Consider the following 26,763-nt stretch of genomic DNA (forward strand, 5'->3'; position numbering starts at 1 on the left):
CACGGTTGGGTATAGCGCTGGCCGCTTGCTTACATTGGCAAAGACATGTTGAGCGACGCGTACGGGAAGGAATGAGAACACTGTACCTTCCAGTAACACTATATAGCCTCCATTGTTCATGTTGTTCAGCTCAGAAAGATCACATAACTACGTAATTAGATGGTCGAACATGGTCCTACTATGTCATTTAACACATTTTCTCTGCATGGGTAATACAGTTAGCCTGCAGGTGCCAGGTGTACAGTTCCCATGTGCGCGTGCGTGTGTGTGTGTGTGTGTGTGTGTGTGTGTGTGTGTGTGTAACAGGTGCTCAAGACAGCTCTGTTGTCACATAAGTGCACGACATAATGAGCTGGCCTGGCAGACTAAAGGTCTTTGCAGAGACTGGACACGGTCGGACGCAGCTAAAGTTCTGCAGAACGCAGCAGTTTGCACTTTGCAGGGACCTTATGTCAGTCATTTTGTTTAACAATAAAAAAAGGAAAAAAAAATACAGAGCCCTCGTTCTTTAGATCGAACGGAACTCTTCATATTAAAATTCAAGGACCCCCAGTTTCATAATGCATTACACCACAGACCCCTACGTGACACATTGCTTTATATCTGGGGAGTCACAATCTAATCTATATACTGTGAAGTCCTCAGTAGTGAGAGTAACGGCTCCGTTTGGTTCCATTTTTGCACACCAAGCCCCCAGAGTGGCTGGGAAACGTTGAAGCCACCCAACCCTACTGGCCAAAGCTGGAACTGCATGCCAAGCAGCTGGGGTTTAACAAAGAGTGCTTGTTCATAAAAGGAAATAGCAGATCTAGAAGCTCATAGCGTGGCACAGAGTGCCGCGCTACGAGCTTGTAGATCTGCAAAAAAGAAATCTCGTAAAATGTATGCAAATCTTTGAATATATATTCTTTCACAGTGAACGTTTCTAACTCATATCTTTGCTTCTGGGAGGTCCCTGGCTAAAACAACATATTTTCAGATGGGGGTCCCTGTCTAAAACAACATATTTTCAGATGGGGGTCCCTGGCTAAAACAACATATTTTCAGATGGGGGTCCCTGTCTAAAACAACATATTTTCAGATGGGGGTCCGTGGCTAAAACAACATATTTTCAGATGGGGGTCCCTGGCTAAAACAACATATTTTCAGATGGGGGTCCGTGGCTAAAACAACATATTCAGATGGGGGTCCCTGACTAAAACAACATTTTCAGATGGGGGTCCCTGACTAAAACAACATTTTCAGATGGGGGTCCCTGGCTAAAACAACATTTTCAGATGGGGGTCCGCGGCCAAATACAGATAATACTGTGGGTCCTTGACATGAAAAGGTTTGAGCACCAGTGCACCACACTGATAAGTTTTTCAGAAAACTGTCAGGATTTGGAAAGACATTTTGTATAATCTGGTCCTCATGGTCTAAATGGGTTAAAATATCCAGAGTGCTCATTCATAGTCTGGATTTTCGGTGGTGAGGTGACCACCGAACTACAACATGATGTCACGAGCCGCTGTGAAGAGCAAACCACCGCCACCGCTCCAGCCCTTCTCTCTGTTTTTACTCACCACCGCTCAACGTTATTCCAGCTCCGGTGGTCAGCTCACCACCGGAGCGGTGGTCACATCACCACCGAAAATCCAGACTATGAATAGGCCTTTAGTGCCCACCTGTCTGACTACTACAAAGTGAGTGACACCCACAGACAGGCCACAACACTAAAGCCACTGAGGGAGCGACCATGATGGTACCACCCAAATATAGAGGAGCGACCATGATGGTACCACCCAAATATAGAGGAGCGACCATGATGGTACCAACCAAATATAGAGGAGCGACCATGATGGTACCACCCAAATATAGAGGAGCGACCATGATGGTACCAACCAAATATAGAGGAGCGACCATGATGGTACCAACCAAATATAGAGGAGCGACCATGATGGTACCAACCAAATATAGAGGAGCGACCATGATGGTACCACCCAAATATAGAGGAGCGACCATGATGGTACCACCCAAATATAGAGGAGCGACCATGATGGTACCACCCAAATATAGAGGAGCGACCATGATGGTACCACCCAAATATAGAGGAGCGACCATGATGGTACCACCCAAATATAGAGGAGCGACCATGATGGTACCACCCAAATATAGAGGAGCGACCATGATGGTACCACCCAAATATAGAGGAGCGACCATGATGGTACCACCCAAATATAGAGGAGCGACCATGATGGTACCACCCAAATATAGAGGAGCGACCATGATGGTACCACCCAAATATAGAGGAGCGACCATGATGGTACCACCCAAATATAGAGGAGCGACCATGATGGTACCACCCAAATATAGAGGAGCGACCATGATGGTACCACCCAAATATAGAGGAGCGACCATGATGGTACCACCCAAATATAGAGGAGCGACCATGATGGTACCACCCAAATATAGAGGAGCGACCATGATGGTACCACCCAAATATAGAGGAGCGACCATGATGGTACCACCCAAATATAGAGGAGCGACCATGATGGTACCACCCAAATATAGAGGAGCGACCATGATGGTACCACCCAAATATAGAGGAGCGACCATGATGGTACCACCCAAATATAGAGGAGCGACCATGATGGTACCACCCAAATATAGAGGAGCGACCATGATGGTACCACCCAAATATAGAGGAGCGACCATGATGGTACCAACCAAATATAGAGGAGCGACCATGATGGTACCACCCAAATATAGAGGAGCGACCATGATGGTACCACCCAAATATAGAGGAGCGACCATGATGGTACCACCCAAATATAGAGGAGCGACCATGATGGTACCAACCAAATATAGAGGAGCGACCATGATGGTACCACCCAAATATAGAGGAGCGACCATGATGGTACCACCCAAATATAGAGGAGCGACCATGATGGTACCACCCAAATATAGAGGAGCGACCATGATGGTACCACCCAAATATAGAGGAGCGACCATGATGGTACCACCCAAATATAGAGGAGCGACCATGATGGTACCACCCAAATATAGAGGAGCGACCATGATGGTACCACCCAAATATAGAGGAGCGACCATGATGGTACCACCCAAATATAGAGGAGCGACCATGATGGTACCACCCAAATATAGAGGAGCGACCATGATGGTACCAACCAAATATAGAGGAGCGACCATGATGGTACCACCCAAATATAGAGGAGCGACCATGATGGTACCACCCAAATATAGAGGAGCGACCATGATGGTACCACCCAAATATAGAGGAGCGACCATGATGGTACCACCCAAATATAGAGGAGCGACCATGATGGTACCACCCAAATATAGAGGAGCGACCATGATGGTACCACCCAAATATAGAGGAGCGACCATGATGGTACCACCCAAATATAGAGGAGCGACCATGATGGTACCACCCAAATATAGAGGAGCGACCATGATGGTACCAACCAAATATAGAGGAGCGACCATGATGGTACCACCCAAATATAGAGGAGCGACCATGATGGTACCAACCAAATATAGAGGAGCGACCATGATGGTACCACCCAAATATAGAGGAGCGACCATGATGGTACCACCCAAATATAGAGGAGCGACCATGATGGTACCAACCAAATATAGAGGAGCGACCATGATGGTACCACCCAAATATAGAGGAGCGACCATGATGGTACCAACCAAATATAGAGGAGCGACCATGATGGTACCACCCAAATATAGAGGAGCGACCATGATGGTACCACCCAAATATAGAGGAGCGACCATGATGGTACCACCCAAATATAGAGGAGCGACCATGATGGTACCACCCAAATATAGAGGAGCGACCATGATGGTACCAACCAAATATAGAGGAGCGACCATGATGGTAACAACCAAATATAGAGGAGCGACCATGATGGTACCACCCAAATATAGAGGAGCGACCATGATGGTACCACCCAAATATAGAGGAGCGACCATGATGGTACCACCCAAATATAGAGGAGCGACCATGATGGTACCACCCAAATATAGAGGAGCGACCATGATGGTACCACCCAAATATAGAGGAGCGACCATGATGGTACCACCCAAATATAGAGGAGCGACCATGATGGTACCACCCAAATATAGAGGAGCGACCATGATGGTACCACCCAAATATAGAGGAGCGACCATGATGGTACCACCCAAATATAGAGGAGCGACCATGATGGTACCACCCAAATATAGAGGAGCGACCATGATGGTACCACCCAAATATAGAGGAGCGACCATGATGGTACCACCCAAATATAGAGGAGCGACCATGATGGTACCACCCAAATATAGAGGAGCGACCATGATGGTACCACCCAAATATAGAGGAGCGACCATGATGGTACCACCCAAATATAGAGGAGCGACCATGATGGTACCACCCAAATATAGAGGAGCGACCATGATGGTACCACCCAAATATAGAACAAACGTGGGAAAGTTCTCATTCTCTGACACCAAAATGTGGAATGTCCTCTCCTGACACCAATTAACCTATTTAGACCAGAGGACGATTCTACGAATGCCTTCTAAATCCTGACAGTTTTTATGTCAGTGGTGCTCAACCTATTTCATGTCAAGGACCCCCAGAATTATCTCAAAATATGTAGTTCCATTTCCAGAATTATCTCTATAGGGCCACGGACCCCCATCTCAAAATATGTAGTTCCAGGGACCCCCCAGAAGCCAATATCTTAGTTAAAAACGTTCGCTCTGAAAGAATAAAATGATATTCAAAGATTTGCGCCACATTTTCACGACTTTAAAAGAATAGCAGACCTACAAGCTCTGAGCGATATGAGCTTGTAGATCTGCTACTTTTCAATAGCTAAAGTAGAACAGAATGCTTAAAACACGAAAAGGGGTTCCCACCCAAAATGGGTTAAAGGATGTGTAACACAAGTTTCTTTCAAAATTGGCCTGAAAATATGGGAGGTAAATATAATGTATTCATTTTCTCTTTTGTACTTTTGTACGAGTTGATGACATGTATTTATACCGTGTTAATTTGTGATGCCTTTTTGATTAATTGAATACCAGGACCACACTGGAAACAAAGTCCCCATGCAGGACTTTTTCGTGTTATGCTTTTAGCCTTAATGTCTGACCGTACCACATGCCGTTTACATTAAAGTTACTATTAAAGTATGCAATCATTCAAAAAGGCAAGTCCATTTGGTTCCATTTGTATTTTGTAGATCACTCTCCAGGTCACAGACCCCGCAAGGGTCCATTTGGTTGAGAATTACATGCTATACTGTATCAGTCAACCATGTGGATGACACAATACCTCAACTGCATCAAAAGGCTGCTCTGCCTCCACTAACTTCCCAGCTTATTAGAAGCCCAAAGTCGCTTCTAATAAGCAGACATGGCAACACTGGCTGATAACTGGATACAGACACAGTACTATATTGAATTTGACTCCAAAATAGGACTGTGAAATTAACCGAAAATGCATCAAAAACACTGGACACAATTAAATGTTCTTCTTATTTTACAATTCATTACATCATAATTTGCATAACAAATTCTTTGAAAACGTAGGTAAGGTATTGTCAATGTCTCTCCATATACGACCTGCGGGAAAAGTTTCTCCAACAATAACTCACCTAAGAAATGGACCAAGCCAAAACCGTTTACAGATAAACCACTTTAGAGCCTGGCCTCCTATGGCCAATGACAATCCCCTGTGGTACTACAGTAGCTGTGTTCTGCCCTGCTGCCCATACAACAAGGACTCTACCTTACAGTCCTCTGGTACTAGCTGTGTTCTGGTCTGCTGCCCTCACAACAAGGACTCTACCTTACAGTCCTCTGGTAGTAGCTGTGTTCTGGTCTGCTGCCCTCACAACAAGGACTCTACCTTACAGTCCTCTGGTAGTAGCTGTGTTCTGGTCTGCTGCCCTCACAACAAGGACTCTACCTTACAGTCCTCTGGTAGTAGCTGTGTTCTGCTCTGCTGCCCTTCACAACAAGGACTCTACCTTACAGTCCAATCCAAAAGTGATTCAGCATCTCTCTCTCCCCTGAGTGACCGGCTGCCTGCTGCCACCGCGCAATCAATCAATCAATCAATCACTCCTGAAAGTTTTGGCCTATAGAAGCTGCTTTAAAAGTACCAGCGAAAACAACTTATTTTTTCTCCGCTGTGGCGGGGGGGGGGGGGGGGGGGAGGCGGGGCTGCGGGGGGGGAACGGGCCCCCTTGAGGATTGATCGAACTCTTCGGCTCTGGGGCTCTCGTCCTTAATGATTCATTACATCAATTACGGCACTGGCCATAAGCCGGTTAAGAAAGAGCTGATCGACTGTGTCATGTAGACATCATCTCAAAAGAAGTGAAAGGTCTTCAGTCCAGCAGCACATCACCATCTTCTCTAATACCATCTTATCTTAGGACTGTAATTTCGTCAATGTCTCGGTGGAAACCGTGTTGTGCGTCTAAAGGCTGGTTGACACCAAATTCCATTCAACTATACTTGTTGCAACCGTTATCCCTAAATGGCAGTTGCAAGGAGTTTCATTTGTGTGGACTGGCCTAACTGGTTTGTTGTAAGGAGGTGCAATCCATCAATGCTAAATGGTAAATGGTGCATTTATATAATAGCGCCTTTATCCAAGGCGCTTTAGCTTTACATAGATTGTGCATTACATTCACCCATTCATACACCACCGATGGCAGCGGAAACCATGCAAGGCACCAACCAGCACATCAGGAGCAATTAGGGGTTCAGTGTCTTGGTCAAGGACACTTCGACACTGACTCTGGGGGAGCCCAGGTTCAAACTGGCAACCTTGCGGTTGCCATCCATCCATATCGGTATCGGATCGTTCTCAAAATAATCCAAATTATTTAAACGGTTTTCACCAGCAAAAAATATATATGAAAAATTAAAAAGAAATCATCAATGAGTTCAATATAAATCAAAAGTGTCTAGTACCTCTAGTCTAGAACAAAAGCCAAATCAAAAGGTCAAAATGTTCTACATTTAATTTGTGTAGTCAGCTAGTCATTCAGTTGTGAAAACAGACTTTGGAAGATCATCCATTGTGTATAATATCTGTATCTGTATAAAAAACCAAAAATAAACATGATATGCCCAATCACCATGCTGCACCTGTGATGTTCCTTTTTACTAACACCAAGTTTAAAATAAGAATTGAACGCACAGAATATCAATACGAAGCAACTGAAAAACACGTTATTTCAATGGTAGTGGGTGGAGAAAAAGGATTTTTGTCCAACCACGAAACAGTCAGCAACCAATGGGTGCGAAGAGGGGCACAACCATGGGCGGGACTTGGGGTGAATTCATACACTGTCCTACGACGTGTGTCCTCGCCCAAAAAATAGACCATCAGACCTGGGCATTATACGGCTGACTCTGACCGGCCCGTGAAAGGTTACGGAAATTAGAAAATAAAGCGTACTTTCTAATTTTAAGCGTCCTAATGCGTGGACTGCATAGCTTTTATTTTGAAGCACCTTTATTCACGTACACGCAACTTTCCTGCCGTGAATTGCGTGTGTTTGACAACCCGTTGCCATTGTTTTGGAAAATGTTATTGAATAAATGAATTTTTTGGAAAGGCAACCTCAATTTTTCATTGCCTAATAATAACATAATATATACTCTCATCAGCTTGTCAAAACAATGCCATTTACTGCTTTTTATATAGAAATGTATATAATAATTACTGTATATTACTCAGAATTTAGTTTCGCCTTTTGGGCCCGGCCCTCCACAATATGTTCCGTTTCTCATTTGGCCCCTTGGGAAAAATAATTGCACACCCCGATCTGCAACCTAACTACAACAAGATCACAAGACTCACCTCTCCCCTAGTGACCGATGACCCCGTGCGAGACGGTACAGGAGGATTGGACGGCCTCAGATAGAAAACCTGACTTGACCTGAGACAAACAAACAGAGAAAGTGCATTGGTGATTAAAGGAGCGAGTGCGTGCGTGTGTGTGTGTGTGTGTGTGTGTGCACGTGTATGTACGTGTGCACGTGTACGTACGACGTGTACGCGTGTGTAGAGAGTAGTTTTTCCTTTCCGATATCAATTCAGATGACTCGATACTGAGTACAGATCCAATACCATTGTGTAATTATTAAACAGTGGTTCTCAAAGTGGGGTTCAGGGACAAACTAATTGATTACTGTAAAATGATCATGGAAATGTGTACGGATGAGTCCGTGGAAATGCCTTGGTCTTGTCCGTGGCATATTTTTTTATTCGATTTTTGAGTGGTGCAACCACTCCAAAGAACAGCAATGTCCGTGTTAACCTATGTGACTATGAGTACCAGTAGGCGCTGTTGTGCCAGAAACAGAGAGAGAGTGCTGCACTGTTGCCTGCTAATGAGAGAAAGAGGGGGGGAGTTGCACCACTCAGTTCACACAGGTGTGATTTTTTTAATAATGTTCTTATTTTGATCATAAGACCCAGTTACTGACTGTCAAGTCTCCAGGTTTTCTTCAGAACATGATGTATGCCACTTACTTACTACTACGACACTATGGCATATTAGGAGTCCAACTAGTACTGGTGGTTCTCAAAATAATGTTTTATTTGCACTCCGAGTGTACAAATTGAACCAAATAGACAAGGGTACAAATAATAAACTTTAATAAACTTTATATATATAGCACCTTTCATACATAAATGCAGCTCAAAGTGCTTCACACAGAGGACACAACAATATAATACAATAAAACACAAGTAGTTAAAATGATAGAACAATGGCAAAGAACAAAATTGAATATAAGAACATAAAATAAATAAAAACAAATAAAAACACCACATGCAGCAAATCAGTCAGGGCAGGGTAGGAACGTGCATAGTAAAACTCAACTAAAAGCAAGAGTGAAGAGGTGAGTCTTGAGTTGAGATTTAAAAATGTCTACAGAGGGTGCGTGTCTGAGCTCGACAAAGGGTCCACTATGGTTACATTTGAACACTCTCAGGCCGAGTTACAGACCTGTTATGGTCATTCAGGGCTAGCTCGTTATGTTTTTCTGGTAATATTATTGCCCACTCATTTTGTATGTCCGTGGCAAGAATTGCCAGAATGGCAATGAGTGCCCCTGAGCAGGGACGTGCACATAGGAGGCCTTAGCTATGTTTCACCAGTTTCGATTGAAACGGGCCTCCACCCTCAGGGGGGCCTCCACCCTCAGGGGGGCCTCCACCCTCAGGGGGGGCCTCCACCCTCAGGGGGGCCTCCACCCCTCAGGGGAGCCTCCACCCTCAGGGGGGCCTCCACCCTCAGGGGGGCCTCCACCCTCAGGGGGGCCTCCAAGCTCCAACTGAACGTCAGGCGTCAGTCACCCCCCATCACTCTCGGCCCTTTTTTATCTCGCTCACTCACTGCCTTGCTCTCTCCCACAATGTTAAGTTACACCTATTTTATGTTAATAACCTGGGTAAAATGTGCAGCATTGGGATTGTGAAGGGTCGACAGGATCTGAGGAGACTTAGTGTTGTTGCTAATAGACTAGTAATGGCTGCGTGCCCCCCCCCCCCCCCCCCCCCCCCCCCGGGGAAGAGACTGGCATACTTAGCGATACCAGAATGATAGGCAGTATTGGCAGCTTCTCCGATTTTTCGGTATCCGAACAACTCCACCCAAAATAGGGATCGGCAATTAATAAATAATTCAGTTAAATGGATTAGAGTTAGAACTCCCCCCCCCCCCCCCCCACCACTACTCAAGAAATGTATCCCCCTCTGTACATGACTAGTGTCCACTCATCTAATAATACACACAAGTCACATACCATTCCATCACTCATTGATCAGCTGGGTTAAAATATAATGTGTGTGTGTGTGTGTGTCAGAGACTGAGTGAGAGAGACAGACAGAGAGAGAGAGAGAGAGAGGGAGAGGGAGAAGGGGGAATGGCTAAGTTGGTGGGTTCATCACTGGCAGCCAATCAGACACGAGTAACCTTTCACCTCGAAACCTGCACTCTAAAGACCCCAAGGAGGATTTATACATTCTCTCGCTCTCTCTCTGTGTGTGTGTGTGTGTGTGTGTGTGTGTGTGTGTGTCTCTCTCTCTCTCTCTCTCTCTCTCTCTCTCTCTAAGACAAGCAGCCTGATTTCATGACAGCTACGTTATTTAAAAAACTGTATCTAATAAACCTGTCCATTGAACAGCATGTTCAATGGAATAATGTCCCTAGGGACAATATGCCTTGCCAAGAAGAAAGCCACACTTTGAATTGAAATGAATTGAGATTATCTCACGCACGCACACACACACACACACACACACACACACACACACACACACACACACACACACACACACGTGTCTCTGACTGGAAGTGAGACTGCCTTGCAGCTTAAAAAGACAAAACGAGTTCCCTTTCTTTGGAAAACATGTTCTTTAACTTTCTTCAGAACGAAAACGCTTTAAAACGGATCTTTACACGTTGCAAACTAAAACAAATCGTAGCCTATTAATATATTCACGCTGGCTGCATGGTGAAACGGTGGCATTTAGTTTTAAAACTATAACTTTTGAGTGCAGACAGACAGTTATGAATTAATGAATGAACGCCTTTTGGAAATAGTGTGACTGTGACTGGCAGTGAGTGTTGACTTGAGTCACACAACAGTCTTGACTCCAGACCAGACAGAGAGATAGTGAGATACTATATTTACCAATGACGTTACACACCGAAAACAGCAGACCTACAAGCTCACAACGCGTCGCGAATGCCACGCGTTGTGAGCTTGTAGGTCTGCAGTTTTCCTACACACACACACACACACACTCACACGCGCGCACAGAAGCGCTCATTCATTGAACGAAACGTGCGTTGCCACCGTACGTTAGTGTTATAAGCCCGTATAACCTGCAGACAGACAGTCACAGCTAGGCACGCATTCACAAAACATAATAAAAACAACTTTTCCCAACCTGTTGCCTTGGCTGCAGCCAGTGTCTTCCTGCCTGTTGTCTTGTCTGTCTATTTGTCTAACCACCACCAGCACCACCACCGTGCACCACGCTGAAACACTGTTGCCAGGTTTGAGAGAGAGAGAGGGAGAGAAATGAGCAACCACGTCTATGAAAAACAAGCCCAAAAGAAGTGATTAATTGAAAATGGAGGACCCTGATGTAAACAGGTCTTTGTATGGTTTTTATCCACGTAGCAGTTTTGTATTGACGTTTGAAATGTATGTTCTACATACTGTGAATAATAACATTTTCAATCAATCAATCAATCAATCAATCAATCGATCAAGCCCGAGCTTGATTGATTGATTGAAATCTGCTATTTTCAACAAAAAATATATATAAAATTGAAGACATTTTGAAAAATGTGGAATACACATTTTAACAATAACAACACAAATCTTGTATGGGGGTCCCACACTCCCTATAGCTAGCTGGCATAAAATGTTTTCATATATGGGGGTCTCACTAAAATGTTTTCATATATGGGGGTCCGCAGACAAATATATATTCATTTCGGGGTCCTTGACTTGAAAATGAAACACTGATTGGTTTAAACAACATTATGACAAGCCCAAAAAACAGCAACCCATCTTTCTACAAATAATTTACAAGCTGAAAAACAAGCCCGAATTCGCGTATACTAAAGGGACATGGCAACACACCACACATGGTACTTTATTACCATGGATTTAATAATTAAGCAGACTGCATAGACATTAAGGTAGTAGTACACTTTAAAACACACACTTTCTTGCTTGCTTGCTTACTTACTTCAATAATGACATTTGTATTGCACTATTCTATTAATTTACAAGGAATCCCAGAGTGCTTCCTGCATACATGCCTACAGTATACACATTCAACACATTCATTCACGTTTTTGTTCAGCAATTTTTAATAAAACAAGGGTAGGCTAATACTATACTAATCATGTTTTGCTATGGACTTGGACTACTTTTTTGGTTTTGGGGTCTTTTTCCAAATGCATTTCATAAGATGTAGGCGTACTGTTGACCAGTGTATTTTACCACTGCTAGGGTACTATATATTTTTATTTATTTATTTATGTATTTATTCTTATTGAATGTGTAATCACTGTTGGTATCAGTTCACCTAGAAACAGCACACAGGCAGAAAAATAAAATTACAAAGATGACATTTTATTAAGCTCTTAAATTATTTGTATTTATTCCAGGTCCTGTATCACTCATTTTACATAACAGTGGATGACTGTCAGGTATGCGGTCTAGCGTAGGTTGGACTCAGTGGGGTGGACATAGCCTGGCATCTTACTATTCACTGGTATCTTTAATCTTGTTTTTAAATATCATGTGTATTGTATTTTAGAAGGACGCCCTCTGGTGACCAAAGAAATAAACTACATATCTTTGAAAGTTGAAACAGTTCACTCATTCTTGAGATGAGGGACAAAAGTGGAAAAAACATGTCCCACACATAAGAGCCTTATTATTGTTAAAAATAAATTAATTTAATAAAAATAAAAGCACTTGCAAAGTTACATGTAATACAGTTGTGCATTATTATGCCATTCATTTCATTATAATTGTTTTCATATGCCATCTGAATTAGTTAAAAGCAGGCACTGTACCCAAAAACGCCTGTATTTAGCCTGTCCCCAGCAAGTGGTCATAATTTCAAACTGCTAAAAAAGTGTCTAATACTGTCACAATCACATAAATATACATACTAAATTAAAGTAGATTGTCAACAACATAGCAAACAATATACACAATAATTTTAATTTATTTTTTCCATTAGTTATCTCATATCAAATGTGTGTCCCACGTCTCCCGTCAACTCCGTCAGGTTTTTTTAAAGTCTTAAATTAATCAGAAAATATTGTCGACAGATTTAGCCTGAAGACTCCTTTTCCAAGTCCCGTTTGTATTTGTTGCAACAGTGGAGCACCTGGTCTGACAAGCATTCAATTGTTTGATATTTTAAACAAACAATGTTGATATCAGGGTGGTCACAGCTTTTACATGTCAACTCCGTCAGGACATTATTATGATCTTTGTTAAGAATTCCAAAATAATGTTTATTATTTTAGTTTAGGGTTAGGTTTAGCTAACAAATGAAGCAAAAACAAAATGGCTACATTGTACTACAGAGGGTTAAGATGAAAACAAATGACATTTTGTCAACTCCGTCAGACGTCAACTCCGTCAGGTTTTGTGTCTGACGGAGTTGACATGTATCTGACGGAGTTGACAAAAGTGTTCCTAAAACAATAAAGTTATAGTTTTTGAATAATGGGACGTATTCTAATTTGGCACACAGTTAGAGCATGCCTTAAGGAACATTTTTGGCTATAGGGCCATCACAGATTTGTCTCGTGGTGACCATGGCAGCCATTTTCCAAAATTGCCGCCACCTGATGTTATTTTACAATAACTCAAGTTCTACACCACCTAGGATCTTGATTCTGGTGACTAAGACTACATTTTCAAGGATGAGGGATACAGTGGTACAATTTAGATTTTCCCTGTGACCATGGCATCCATTTTTCAAAATGGCCGCCACCTGCTGTTATTTTACAATAACTCAAGTTCTACACCATCTAGGATCTTGATTCTGGTGACTAATCATACATTTTCAAGGATGTGGGATACATTGGTACTATTTAGATTTGTCCTGTGACCATGGCAGCCATTGTTTTTCAAAATGGCCGCCACCTGCTGTTATTTTACAATAACTCAAGTTTTAGACCACCTAGGATGTTGATTCTGGCGACTAATAATACATTTTTAAAAGATGAGGAATACAGTGGTACTATTTAGATTTGTCCTGTGACCATGGAGGCCATTGTTTTTCAAAATGACCACCAACCTGCTGTTATTTTACCAATAACTCAAGTTTTAGACCACCAAGGATCTTGATTCTGGTGACTAATCATTACATTTTCAAGGATGAACTTTCTCTGGGAGGGGTCAGGGCTTATTTCAGCTGCAGGTTGAGTTGCTACTGACAGGACATTAAAAGGAGGTGGGCTTTCTGGCCTTTGACTTGTCCCTTTCAGGTACACAAGACGCACAGTTTGACTTCACTGGCCACTGCAGTGTGGCGTTGTATCTTGGTGGCCTCCTGCCAGTGTTTCTCCATCCTTCTCATGAGCTCTGTGTTCTGGGGCTCTGTTATAGTCAACTTACATTGTCTTGGCTGGAGATTGCTTTCCTGCAGGGTCCAGCCCAGTCTTGTGCAGATGGCTGCTGGCCCACCTGGAGGCCCCAACCTCACTTGTTCGGTTGGTGTGATTAGGTGGGGTGGTCTTCCCCAATCAGGATGAAGGGTTTGACCCTTTCAAACGGCAGTCTGGCCAAGTGTCTGTATTTAGTTGTGAGGCTAGATACAGGATACGATTGCTCACCCAGCCCCAGGTGACTTGAGGTGAAGGCTCCTTTGATTTGGTAACATTGCTTTGGTTGACATGCTGGGGACACAGAACGACACTGATGCCTTCAGTGTCTGCACATCCTGCCTGATAGTCCTGAAGGCAGATCTTCTGTCTTCAGTCTTTCGCTCACTGTTCACTGCTCACTGTTCACCTCAAGCAGGTCTTCAAGGTGTTTGCCTTTGCACAGGCTATATGGCTAGGACTCGTGCTTCAACCACTCAGAGAACTCCAACATGGTGTTGGTTGCTCCTGGGCCGCAGAGCATTGTGCGGCAGAATTCAGCTCTCATCTCTGGTGGCAGCTTTTTGAGGAGTCGTGCAACATTTGAGCCGCATCAAAGTTCTGTGTCTCCCTCTGGGCCTAGGGTAGACACTTGCTATTTTCCGTAACACTAATTGGTGGGGCTGTCCAAACTTGTTGTTTAGGTGTCAATCGGGTCTCTGTTGGTGAAGTCGGATCTAGGTGGTCTAGAAGATGAGTTAGTCAGGGGATTATTAATACAATCTGGTAATAAATTCCTTATCAAGAATTTTCTTCACCAATGTGTTTGGAAGGGTGTCTACTAACATATCCGCTGAAAGTTGGGGTACCATCAACAACCTATATAAGGCAAAATGTTCATTATGCTTTAAGTAGCATGTGACATGTCAAACTAGGGAGTTTGCATGATTCTGAATGCATTCCAAGCATTAGCTATGCACGAAGAACACTCCTTGGGCTGAAAACGGCCATAGCCGTCATCACAAAATGAGGTCAGCACATTTGGGCCAGTGGATATATGGCCGAATTTAGCCGAAGGTGTTTGACCCCTAGTTTGGCCATAGACTCCCTAGTTTGGCCATAGCCACTTGGTATGGTACCCAACTTTCAGCAGCTGTCAAAAATGCCCCTAGGGTGGTTCAATAGAAACCAATGTGGGATATGTTAGTAGACACCTTTACAAACACATTGGTGAAAAAATTCTTGGTAAGAAATGTAATCACAGATTTGACATTATTCTGATAATATTCCCTGACTAAATTGGTAAAATAATAGCAGGTCCACCATTTTTGAAAATGGCTGCACTTGTCACAGGATAAATCTAAATAGTACAACTGTATTCCTCCTCCTTGAAAATGTAGCATTAGTCACCAGAATCAAGATCCTAGGTGGTGTAGAACTTGAGTTATTGGGAAATAACAAAAAGTTGGCGGCCATTTTTAAAAATGTCTACCATGGTCACAGGACAAATCTAAATAGTACCAATGTATCCCACATCCTTGAAAATGTATGATTAGTCACCAGCATCAAGATCCTAGGTGGTGTAGAACTTGAGTTATTGTAAAATAACAGCAGGTGGCGGCCATTTTGAAAATGGCTGCCATGGTCACAGGGCCAATATAAATAGTACCACTGTATTCCTCATCCTTGAAAATGTGGGATTAGTCATCAGAATCAAGATCCTAGGTGGTCTAGAACCTAAATCAGTTAAACTTGTCAACTCCGTCAGATGTTCGTCAACTCCGTCAGACGTTCGTCCCGTGATGTTTTTGTTAATTTCCAAAGAAATAGAAAATTCGATGTTAAATATTTTGTGCATATGTATTGAAACACCAACTGAAATGATACGTAATGATGATTTTTTTTTTTTTTTACATGGTTTTCATGTTATAATATTGAAAATAGAGGTTGAAATGACGGATTTGAGAAATTGGATATTTCATAATAGTGTGATATTGGAAAAAAACAATATTAAAATAATTGTATTACTTAACTTGATTACTGAAAGCCAGTATAAGATAACTGAGGACTTTATATTATTGTTGAAATTATCAAATTCAATTAAAAAATATTTTAGTGTGTCTGACGGAGTTGACATGAATCAGGTATTAAGTGCATAAATGTCCCATTTTAGAAAGAAATGTTATGCGAAAAACCTGTTCCTTCTCAATATTGGTAGTTGAGACCTGTGTCTACAAATACATCCATTTGATTTGAATGTATCTTAAAAAAAAAAAAAAATCCAGTTTGAAAAAAGTTTTGTCCCTTATCTCAAGAATGGGTGAGTTACAGGATGCCACATTAAGCCACATAAAGGCCAGTGAAACAGAGCATTCCTTTTGCCTTCTCTAAACACCTCCCACCAAAACCAAAATCCTACGGTAAGTGGGTAACATATGAACCCATGCATAGTGAGGTGATGAGTCTGGCCCCTATGAATCATTCACAGTCTATAACAGGTTTATTTGCAAATGCTTCATAAGGTAATGAATGACTAAATTACATAGGCTACTTATCATGGTTATCATACTGACTTTCTTTTTACCTTGTTTTGTAAAGCACTTATAACTACTATATCTATATCTAAATAACTTAAAGTATGCCTATTGAATCACAAGATCACAACACGTTCCTCTGCTCACAATTGGACACAAAATGATTGCATGATCAGTAAACAAATGAATATTTGAATTTGTGCTTTTATTATGGAGACCAGACAGCCAGTACAAGTACAGGTCAGTGGGTCGAATCAGACAAACCGTCTGTACAATCAGACAGATAAACAAACAGAACTTCTTGTTAAAGAACAGGGCACGTCATTCACACACACACACACACACACACACACACACACACACACTGTTCTGTATTGTTGCTCTACCGACCACCTGTCTGTCTCTTTGTTTGCTCAAAACAAGCGTAGCTTACAACTTTTAGTTGTGTGAGTACCAGCTGGCAAAAACAAAACTTATCTTATCAATCAAAAGGTCTTTCCATTGGGCCTGGGCCATGGCTCAGTGGTCCCGGCACGTTGGCGGGCAATCCGGTCTGGCAGTGTGCCGCGGGTTCGACTCCCGATCCTGGCGGCCTTTGCTGCATGTCTTCCCCCCCATCTCTCTCCCCATTTCCTGTCGGCCTACTGTCTGTCCCTCCATAAAGAAATGAATATAAAATAAAGGCAAAAGCCACAAAAAACATTAAGAAAACTAAGTTCTTTCCATTGAACAGCTAAATGCCTACATTGTAAATGGTTCTCTCTTCGTGTCACCATAAGAAGATAATTTGCTCACTTGCAGGTGAGCTCTGATCAAAGCATGATTTAAAACCATCAGTCTGTGATCTGCAACTCTCATAAACTGAGTCATAAACATCAAGTGACCTTTGAACACATAAAAAGAAAAGATTCAAGATTCTAGATTTTTATTGTTACATCTTATATACGAGCACAAAAGAGTACAATTCTTTGGTTCCTATAAGCATTGTAGCAACAATAATAACAGTAACAAATAAATAATAAATAGCAACAATAGTATGTACATTAGTCATAGCATACTTTGAGTTAAATTAAGGTGCTGTGTGCTACTTCCTATGTGTATGTGTACACTGCACTGTGTACACTATGTACCTAGATAGTGTGCAGATGTTTGTGTGTGCAATCGTCATATGCAAAGTGTCATGTGCCAGTGTGCGACTGTGCGTAGTATCTGAAATATTAAGGTAGGTGAGGGAGTTGAGGTCAGGAATGTTCGATTGTTGGCAATTCTAAAACATATTTTTTCTTGAACCATCCATGAACCTGATTGTCTGGGCGAAGCAGCTATTTGACAAAATGTCTCAATACTCTGAACAAGCTTCTGGTGAGGACGTTCTTATAGGGCCTTCTTCATCCACTTGGAGGACGACTAGGAACTGTCAGGGAGATGGTACTTATACTTCTTGGGTTTTATCTTGTCTGAATAGTAACTCCCTCTCTCTGTCTGGTTTTATCTTGTCTGTATTAAGGAATGGTAACATGTCCCTCTGCCTTTCTGTGCTAAAACATATAGTTTCAGGGAGATTCTCTGCCAAACACACAGTTTGTCCATTATCAGAGAGATGTGATCCAGGTATAGCTGAATGGCCTGAGGCTTGGATGGGGCTCCTGGTCAGAATGGCTTGAGGCTCGGATGGGGCTCCTGGTTCCGTACGTCATTCAGGGTAGGTGAGGTCTCATCATGACAAGGGCTGAGGGTAGGGGTCAAGCTGTACACACGATGGAGAGAAAACATGGCTGAGTTTCAAGAATAAAACGCATAGTAAACCTTGACGTTTTTAAGCGTAAAGCATCCTTATATTCAGCGGCCTCCACCAATAATAAACGTCTTGTTTTCCTTCAGTCTCTTTTATCTCCTTCAACTTGAAGTCTGGCTCCTGTCGACCATTCTCTGTGTGTGAGTCCCTGAGAGTTTTACCATTGCATCTTCCTTATACGCCATACTCTACTGAGGATTTGACCCTTTCATCTTCCTTACACCAACTGTACATTCTCCTCTCTTCTTTCTCTGTGACGTGGCGTTTTATATAAATAATGTAATATTAACTAACTCAAACTAAAGCAGGAGGAGACGAGGAGGAGGTGTATTGTCTGTATGGTGTGGAGGTGTATTGTCTGTATGGTGTGGAGGTGTATTGTCTGTATGGTGTGGAGGAGGTGCGACTCACCTCGCAGTAAGCAGGAGGAGACGAGGAGGAGGTGTATTGTTCTGCCTCCTCCTCTGTGACCACGGAGCTGTACTCAGGAGGAGCTGAGGGAAGGGAGAAAAAACAAACAAAAGTGAGATTTGGGGATCATGTCTGGACTTTAGAACGGTGCATAGCCAAGCATCGAGCCCTGTGGGACACCACCCAAACTGCCATTCAGATAATAATGGTCACGATAAACAAAACAGTAATTTACACATGTAATGCAAGTTCACAACGTGAGGCATTGTGAGCTTGTACTTTCACGAAATGTACAGTATCTGTGGAACCGAGCTTAAAGCTGCTATAAGCAATAATATGTCAATTTATTTTTGAGTGAACAGCAATGTCCGTGTTCACCTATGTGTTCACCTATGTGTTCACCTATGTGTTCACCTATGACTAGGTTGCCAATGACTATGAGTACCAGTAGGGGCGCTGTTGTGCCAGAAACAGAGAGAGAGAGAGATAGTATTAGTGCTGTACTGTTGCCTGCTAATAGAGATGGGGAAAGCAGAGCAGAGCAGCTACAGAGCAAGCTCAGTTCAACATTCAGTATAGAGGGCTTCAGTGGTTAAGACAGACATGATATAGGATAATTACACTCACGCTGCTCGGGTAAGGCCTGGTGGAGCCACTCCGGGTACGGACTGGAGCTGCCAAACGGGTGGAGGAGAGGGCTGGTGTCCAGCACATCACACGCCGTGAAGGGGTGGCTGTCCATCACCGCCACCAGACTACCGGTAGTGGAGGTGGGGCTGCCGAACAGGTCGAGACCAGTGGTGGTGTCCATCACCTGACCACTGGCAGTGGAGGTGCTGCCAGACAGGCGCAGAGGGATGGTTCCCATCACCAGCGGCAGCTCTACACACAGCTTGGACGTCCCGCGGATTTCCATACAAACCTGAGGACAAGCAAGCATCATGGGGAGAGAGAGAGAGAGAGAGAGAGAGAGAGAGAGAGAGAGAGCACGGTTTTAGGACATGAGGTAACATCATGAAATCTCACAGCTGAAAATGTTTGTATGATCACAGATCAAGTCCTAATGTGTGCCATTTGTGAAACATTGTGAAAGGAGCTCCCCCATACTGGTTCCGAAACAATTTGTGAAATTATGATGTTCTAGTAATATTATTGTTCCGGTTCTACATACTGTCGACCAGCTGAAGAAAGCACAGCTTGGGCCTTTAGCCTTTGCTTTTATATGAAATACCCGAGACTATTAAGATTTTATGGAAGGTGCTTCTGAACATATTGTTAGTTTGACCACTTAAAAATGCTCTAATCTTAAAATAATAACCCGTTTATAAGCTCACAGTGCGTCACAGACATAGAAGGCAAGCTGGCTTTTATGGAATCAAAATGACTGAAAGTCAGTTGTGGCGATCCTTGTGTGTATATGAGCACATACATTGTTATTTGTAAAGAACACACTCCCTTTACAGTAAGATGAGTTCCATTTCCTGTGTATTAATCAGTTCCTCTCATTTCTAAAACCACGTCGAGAACAGAGAGGGGTACAAAAGGATGTTTACCCTGAGCATGTAGTCCACTTTGATGACGGGACACTGCAGAATGGAGGGTTCCACCACGGGGATCCTGAAGGGCCGTCCGAGCCACATCTCGGAGCAGTGCGGTCCCAGCTCGACGCCGCACTGCGTCGCCACGACGTATCGCTTCTCCTGCACCGAGCCCTCGGCGGTGAAGGTCTGCCTCTGGACGATGTAGGCCTTGGGCGTCACGGAGCGAGAGGTGGCGTTGTGGAACTCGGCGAACAGGGGGATGACATCGCCTAGGAAGACACATATAGGAGCAGGAGGAGAGAGAGAGAGAGAGAGATTAATGATGAATATTAAACTCAGTTTAATATAGGCTTCAGAGGGTCTAAAATATGGAATTCTCTGCCTTTACATCTATGGGAGTTGTCTTAAATTAACCTGGTGTCCATTCAATATTTTCCTATAGAGGTTTTACTGTTTGGTGACTTTGACTTCTGACTATTGTGATATGTTCTGCTCCTTTCTTGTTTTTCCTCTCTCTGTATGATATCTGTCTTCTAATGTATTAGATCTGCATGTTCAATGGGATGTACTTTTTATACTATGAATGTACAAACATTCCTGGAGAATGCCACTTCTCAAGCCCCTGGGGTTTTTTTTAGGCTTTCTCCTTCATATTTTTTTTGTGTATTATCTTATCTTTAAATCATTTTGTAATGAAAATAAACAAACAAACAGTTGGCATATCAATGACCCAAGTACTATTTCCTCCTTATCCTCTTCCATCCATCCTCTCTGCTATACACCAGTGTGCCTCGATTCTCAAAGTGTCCTTGAGCGGGTTCCAAATGGCCCCGCACGGGTGTGTAACCAAATGAACCCTTATGGGTGCATTTGGTTCCATTTGTACACTATCAGAGTTATGGGGGGTCCTTGAAATGAAAAGGTTTGAGAACCACTATGTAGTAGTACAGTATGTACACTACATGGAACACCTGTTCCGAAAATGGCGTATGTGCATAGAGCCTATTGGCAATGACGACTAAATTGGGGTAAAAACGCAAACACACTTTGATTGATGTCATGTTATAGTAGCAGAGACATGGGATGTTGATTAGAAAAGATCTTTCTCACCTGGCATGTAACCCTTGCGGTGGATCTTAGCCGTTATGGACAGGTGTCCCATGTTGCATAACCACGCAGTCATATTCTTTGCTTTGGTGACAGACCGTGATCCCTGAAATCAGCAAAAACAAAACACGTGTTTACAAACTTGCAGGTGTTGGTGAACAGTGTTTTGAAATCTATTCTGCGTTTGACTGGCAGCCAGTGAAGGTCGTGGACAGGGACGTGCAGAGAGTGTTAAAGGGGCAGGGGCTGAAATCCCGTAAGAGAGAGCACTTTTGGACAAAAATAGCAAAAATAGCAGATCTACAAGCTCACAGCGTGTCGCAGAGAGCTTGTAGATCAGCTAAAAAAAAGCAATTCTCCTGAATGCTGCGTTCCGGCATGGCATGGCAGTGGCATTTGCATTTCTTTCACCATCATGCTGCATTTGTGGTCTGGAAAGGGCAGTTGTTTTACAGACGGGGAAAAAGGCAGGGGCTGACGCCCCCTTTGATGTCTAAAAGCAAAGCATATAGAATCTGATTCAATGTATATTGTATTTGATTGTATATATTTGGGCTATTTTGTATCCAGTGTAAAGTAACTAAGTACATTTTCTCAGGTACTGTACTTGAGCACTGAAGCATTTCCAATTCTCTGCAAATATTCTACTTGTAGTCCACTATAATTATTTGAAAACGTTAGTTACAACTAGTTACTTTGTAGATCTTTAGTATCATAACAAAAGCCATATACATTTTGCTGATTTCGGCCATTTGAAAATATCCGATCTACAAATTAACAATGCGTCACATTGTGAGCGCGTAAGATCTATATTATTTGAATACATTTTATACATTTGAAAACTGAAACGGGAAACTATTTCTACATTAACCCATTCTGACCGGGCACCCATTTTGGTGTCGGCATCATGTTATGCTTTAGCTATTGAAAAATAGCAGATCTACAAGCTCATATCGCGCCACCGAGTGGCGCGATACGAGCTTGTAGGTCTGCTATTTTTTTAAGAAATCGAAGAACGACTGACATTTTTAGAATCCGATCTCAGGTCAGAATGGGTTAATCAGACCCAGTGTGTGTCCGGCGGAAACCTCGTATGAATCTGATCTCAGGTCAGAATGGGTTAAAGTATACTTACTGTACGTACAGAGAAGTACACCAAAATGAGCACTTTTGTCTGTATCTAATATAAATGCTGAGTGAAAACAATGAAAATGCATTGTAGGCTATTGTCCGTACCAGCAGAGAGGGTGTGTTGATGTCGATGGGTTCAATGAAGGTGAACTCTTTCTTGATCTCGGTGACGGAGGCCCAGGGTCTCTGAAGCTTGGCTCTCACCCAGTACCGGATGCTGCCGTGTCGGCCGTGGAAGGACGTGGGCAGCCGGGTGTCTTCATCTGGGAGCTGGAAGCTGAAGGGGAACTCGTGTCTGCCTGCAGGCAGCGTGCTGGCCTTCCCGTTGTCTGAGGAAAAGGAATAACACATGCATCCCCTTAGTATAGGCATGATGTATAAACGATTCACTCAACTCACGATACCAGTTGAATCACAGTTAAACACAAAATAATTCACAGACAAATGGAACAAAGAAATGGAAAATAAGTACTCATTTCTCTTACACAAAACCAGTATTTTCTTTCACTTTTAATTTTCTTCTCTTATCCCCTTTCAACGCTGTAGCAAATTACTATTCTTTTTATCAATTATTTTACAAACGCTCCATCTATATTCTCATGGAGAACAGTACATGGTTCTTCTCAAGCACACAACGTTGAAGCGGCACTATGTAACTTTTATTTAATGAATACATTTTTATTTTGTCGAATCCGTATGGAAGAGTACCATATGTTAATACAATATAATAATAATATACAGTTGGGGTGGTTTTAAAATATTTAGTCTCCCCGCTCTCCTATTGAGACATTTATAGATCGTCGAAGGTCATGTCACAAAACTAATTGTTTATTTAAGTTATTTCCACACCAAAACTAAAACCGGGTTGGAAACCAGACACAAATAAACCAGTTTTGTCGAGACCAATTAAGAGTCGATGTATTTCTGTCCTTCTGTGAGTTAGTGATCCAATTAGATTTGCATAACAATATACTAGGGACAGCCTGATACTCAGCCTGAAGTTTAATTTTGTTTCACTTCATTATTCACCAGAAACTTTTTGTTTTACGTGGCTATGCGATTCAGGGCTGGAGCCAGGCTATACTAGGGATGCACCGATGTGACATTTCCTCGGCCCGATACCGATAACAAATATCAACATTGCTGTTATGAACTATTTTTTACAATGTCGATATTGTGAAAAGAGTTCAAATTTGGTCCATTCTGAAAAAGCACATTAATAATGAATGTATTCCAAAACTAGGGATGTTTAGTATACAAAATTCTGTATAAAAACTGTAGGAGCCAAGGGAATAAACGCAATAACACTTTAGGAATTAGGACCACCTAGGGGCCCTACTGTATATCTTGACTTAATCCTTATCCCTAAACTTGTTAGGCATTTTAGCAAAATTCTTACCTGCACACAGGAGAACCTCTCTCCGGTTCAGGTACTCCACCTCCGCCTTGTGGTGCTTTACGTAAAACGACATGGCGTCCGAAACCGAAACCCTGCACCAATCCTCAAAGTTGACCTTGTTGGCCAAACCCTCTGCGTCCAACTTGAAGTGGACCTTGGCCAGACCCTCAGCGTGCGCCGTGAGGGACTGCACTCGGCTGGCCGCGGACAGCTCCAGGACCACCCGGCCGGACACCACGTCTCCTCGGCCGAACACCGCCGGAGAGGCCCGGTCAAACAGGATGTAGAAGTTCTTCACCATCTTGTGGTCTACTCTGAGCCTGCTGCTGCTGGTGACTGGTGTTGACGTCTGTCTGATGATGGATGAGTGATCGTGTTGTTGGTTCCTCTGCAAATAAAACTACTTTTTGTGTCTTTTCTTTGTGGGGTGGTGAAAGGTGGGCGGAGTGTGGCACCTCCACTTAAAGCCCATTGGCTGGGGGGGACAGTGCTGGATAAAGTACTGGGGGTTGAGCCCCAGTACACACATCTTATGCCTGGCCACACCCATCTTACCATCCATACTAATGTGGTGGGGAGGAGGGAAGGGGTGGGGGGTTAAAGAGCCCCATATCAGGGCGGTACCTAACAGTGGTTCTCAAACAGTGGTCCGGGGACCACCAGTGGTCCCTGAGAGGGTTCCAGGTGGTCCCCAGCTAATGATGGGGACCTTTTAGAGTTAATTGGAGAATGTATAGAAAAACTGTTATTTTGATCAATTTACCCGTTATCTCTCCTATATGGAACCACATCAATAGGCATAGAATTGTGGACAAAATCTTATCCACCAATAACAAAAAAATCTTTCGTTTTGGGTCTGAGATGCTAAATCTCATGGAAAGTTGCAGTCAAATGTAGAATAAATTATGCCCAAATGTGCTGACCTCATCACATTTGTGTGAGTGTTTTTTTGTGCAAAACTAATGCTTGGAATGGATTTAGCATCATGAAAACCCCCTAGTTTGACATGTCACATGCTACTTAAAGCATGATGAAATATTTGAATGTTTTAGGTTGTTAATGGTATGGTCACATATTATGCCAATTATGAAAATTGCTCAACATTATGCAAGTTAGCATCCGGCTGTTTCTAGATGCTGGGGACCCATATACTCAACATTTCAGACCTTGTATCGAACTATACTTTCATGTGCTAATAAAATATTCAATCAATCAAAACCTTTCTCTTCTACCCCAGATTTGAACCATGGTGTCCTCCTGTGCAAGAGCTGACATTTATGTTTTACCATTGAGCTAATATAGAGCCTACCTGCTTGCTCAGAGGATAAATCTAACCTTGTGTCAGATTCTGACATCCTACAGGTATAGGTAGGTGAGACATGATCTCTTCGACACAAGTTAAATGTCTCAATAGAAGTGGAGGGAGACCAAATATTAAAATTGTATTAACATACTCTACCATACGGATTGGACAAAATTAAATTGTATTCACAAAAGAACAGTTACATAGTTCAACATAATTTATAATTTATAATGTAAGTAAATGTATTAATATGTGTATTGCGTAATTAAAATAATACCATGCGACCGACACACACATACACACACACACACACACACACACACACACACACACACACACACACACACACACACACACACACACACACACACACACACACACACACACACACACACACACACACACACGCACACGCACACACACGATACCAGTATCTTTACTTCAAACTGAGTTGATATGCTAATATGCTAATGTACCTGCGCTGGCTGTTTCAATCAGTTTCAATGGGTGTGAGGCTTTCAGGCAGGACCTATATGGGCAGGACAAGTGAAAGGCTTTCAGGCAGGCAGGACTCAGTGAGGGAGGGGATATGATATGGGTATAAGGCTTTCAGGCAGGAGTGAAATGTTGTCCAGCAGGGGGAGTGGGTTTACCCAGGCTAATCTGCAGCACCATGCTGGGCATCAGCAGCGCCACAGGTGAACCTGATCAATCTAATCAGTTCCCATTAAAAAAAGACACTGGCCTTTTAGCCACAAAAAAAACACACACAGCCACAGCTAGTCAGCTAGGTGACACGCACCGACGTACGGTGCTTTCATGGTGGCTTGTAAAACTTAAATTGTTTATTATAGATAATTGCCTTTCTTTGAAGAACTTGCAGCAGCGAGGTAGGCAGCCAAGCCTGCTATGTTGTTTATGTATTATTATGTTTATTCTAGCGTGATATTATGAGTGCGTGATTATTGTGTTGTGTTTGAACAGTGTCCACTGTCCACTGACTGAAGAGCACCTTCTACCATCTTCTGACGAGCACCATCAACGCTCAATGTCGCTCATCGCTACAATGTTGATGCCAGTGATCAAGTTACACAGAATAGGCCTAGGTAGGGGAGACGGGGGTAATGTGAGACACTTTTTACATTTGCTCCTCTGTAGGCGAGCTAAAATGATATATCAGTCAAATTTACATATTTCCCATTCATTTGGGATGTTTCCTAAAAATGAAAATGATTAGAATGAATCCAAGACAAAGGGCAGTGACAATATGATTGTTTTAAAACAAGTGGTCAGGTGTCTCACTTTACCCCAGGGCTGGGGTAAAGTGAGACAGACCAGAAAAATCAATGGGGTAAAGTGAACCACTTATTCTTTTCACTTTAA

General features: G+C 42.7%; 2 protein-coding genes across 2 annotated transcripts in view; both read right to left on the reverse strand.

Annotated features, from left to right (window-relative positions):
* The window catches only part of LOC310873976 (long-chain-fatty-acid--CoA ligase 1-like), a 44,705-nt gene extending 33,630 nt beyond the window's left edge, over nt 1-11,075 (reverse strand). The window contains exons 1-2 of the mRNA XM_083786606.1: nt 10,982-11,075; nt 7,880-7,952 (exon numbers count right to left, since the gene is read on the reverse strand). The gene's annotated coding sequence lies outside the window, so the exon portion shown is untranslated. The remainder of the gene's footprint in view (nt 1-7,879; nt 7,953-10,981) is intronic.
* A 7,707-nt stretch (nt 11,076-18,782) lies between these two features.
* LOC310873807 (arrestin domain-containing protein 2-like) lies at nt 18,783-24,378 on the reverse strand (the record flags this gene model as incomplete). Its single annotated transcript, XM_083786358.1, has 6 exons — nt 18,783-18,982; nt 19,527-19,821; nt 20,453-20,709; nt 21,551-21,653; nt 22,784-23,007; nt 24,078-24,378. The coding sequence occupies 6 exons, from the start codon at nt 24,376-24,378 to the stop codon at nt 18,783-18,785; spliced, it is 1,380 nt and encodes a 459-aa protein (XP_083642484.1).
* Between the last annotated feature and the right edge of the window lie 2,385 nt (nt 24,379-26,763).

The sequence above is a fragment of the Protomyctophum parallelum genome, assembly GCF_964188405.1.
Source record: "Protomyctophum parallelum genome assembly, chromosome: 16".
NCBI lineage: Eukaryota > Metazoa > Chordata > Actinopteri > Myctophiformes > Myctophidae > Protomyctophum > Protomyctophum parallelum.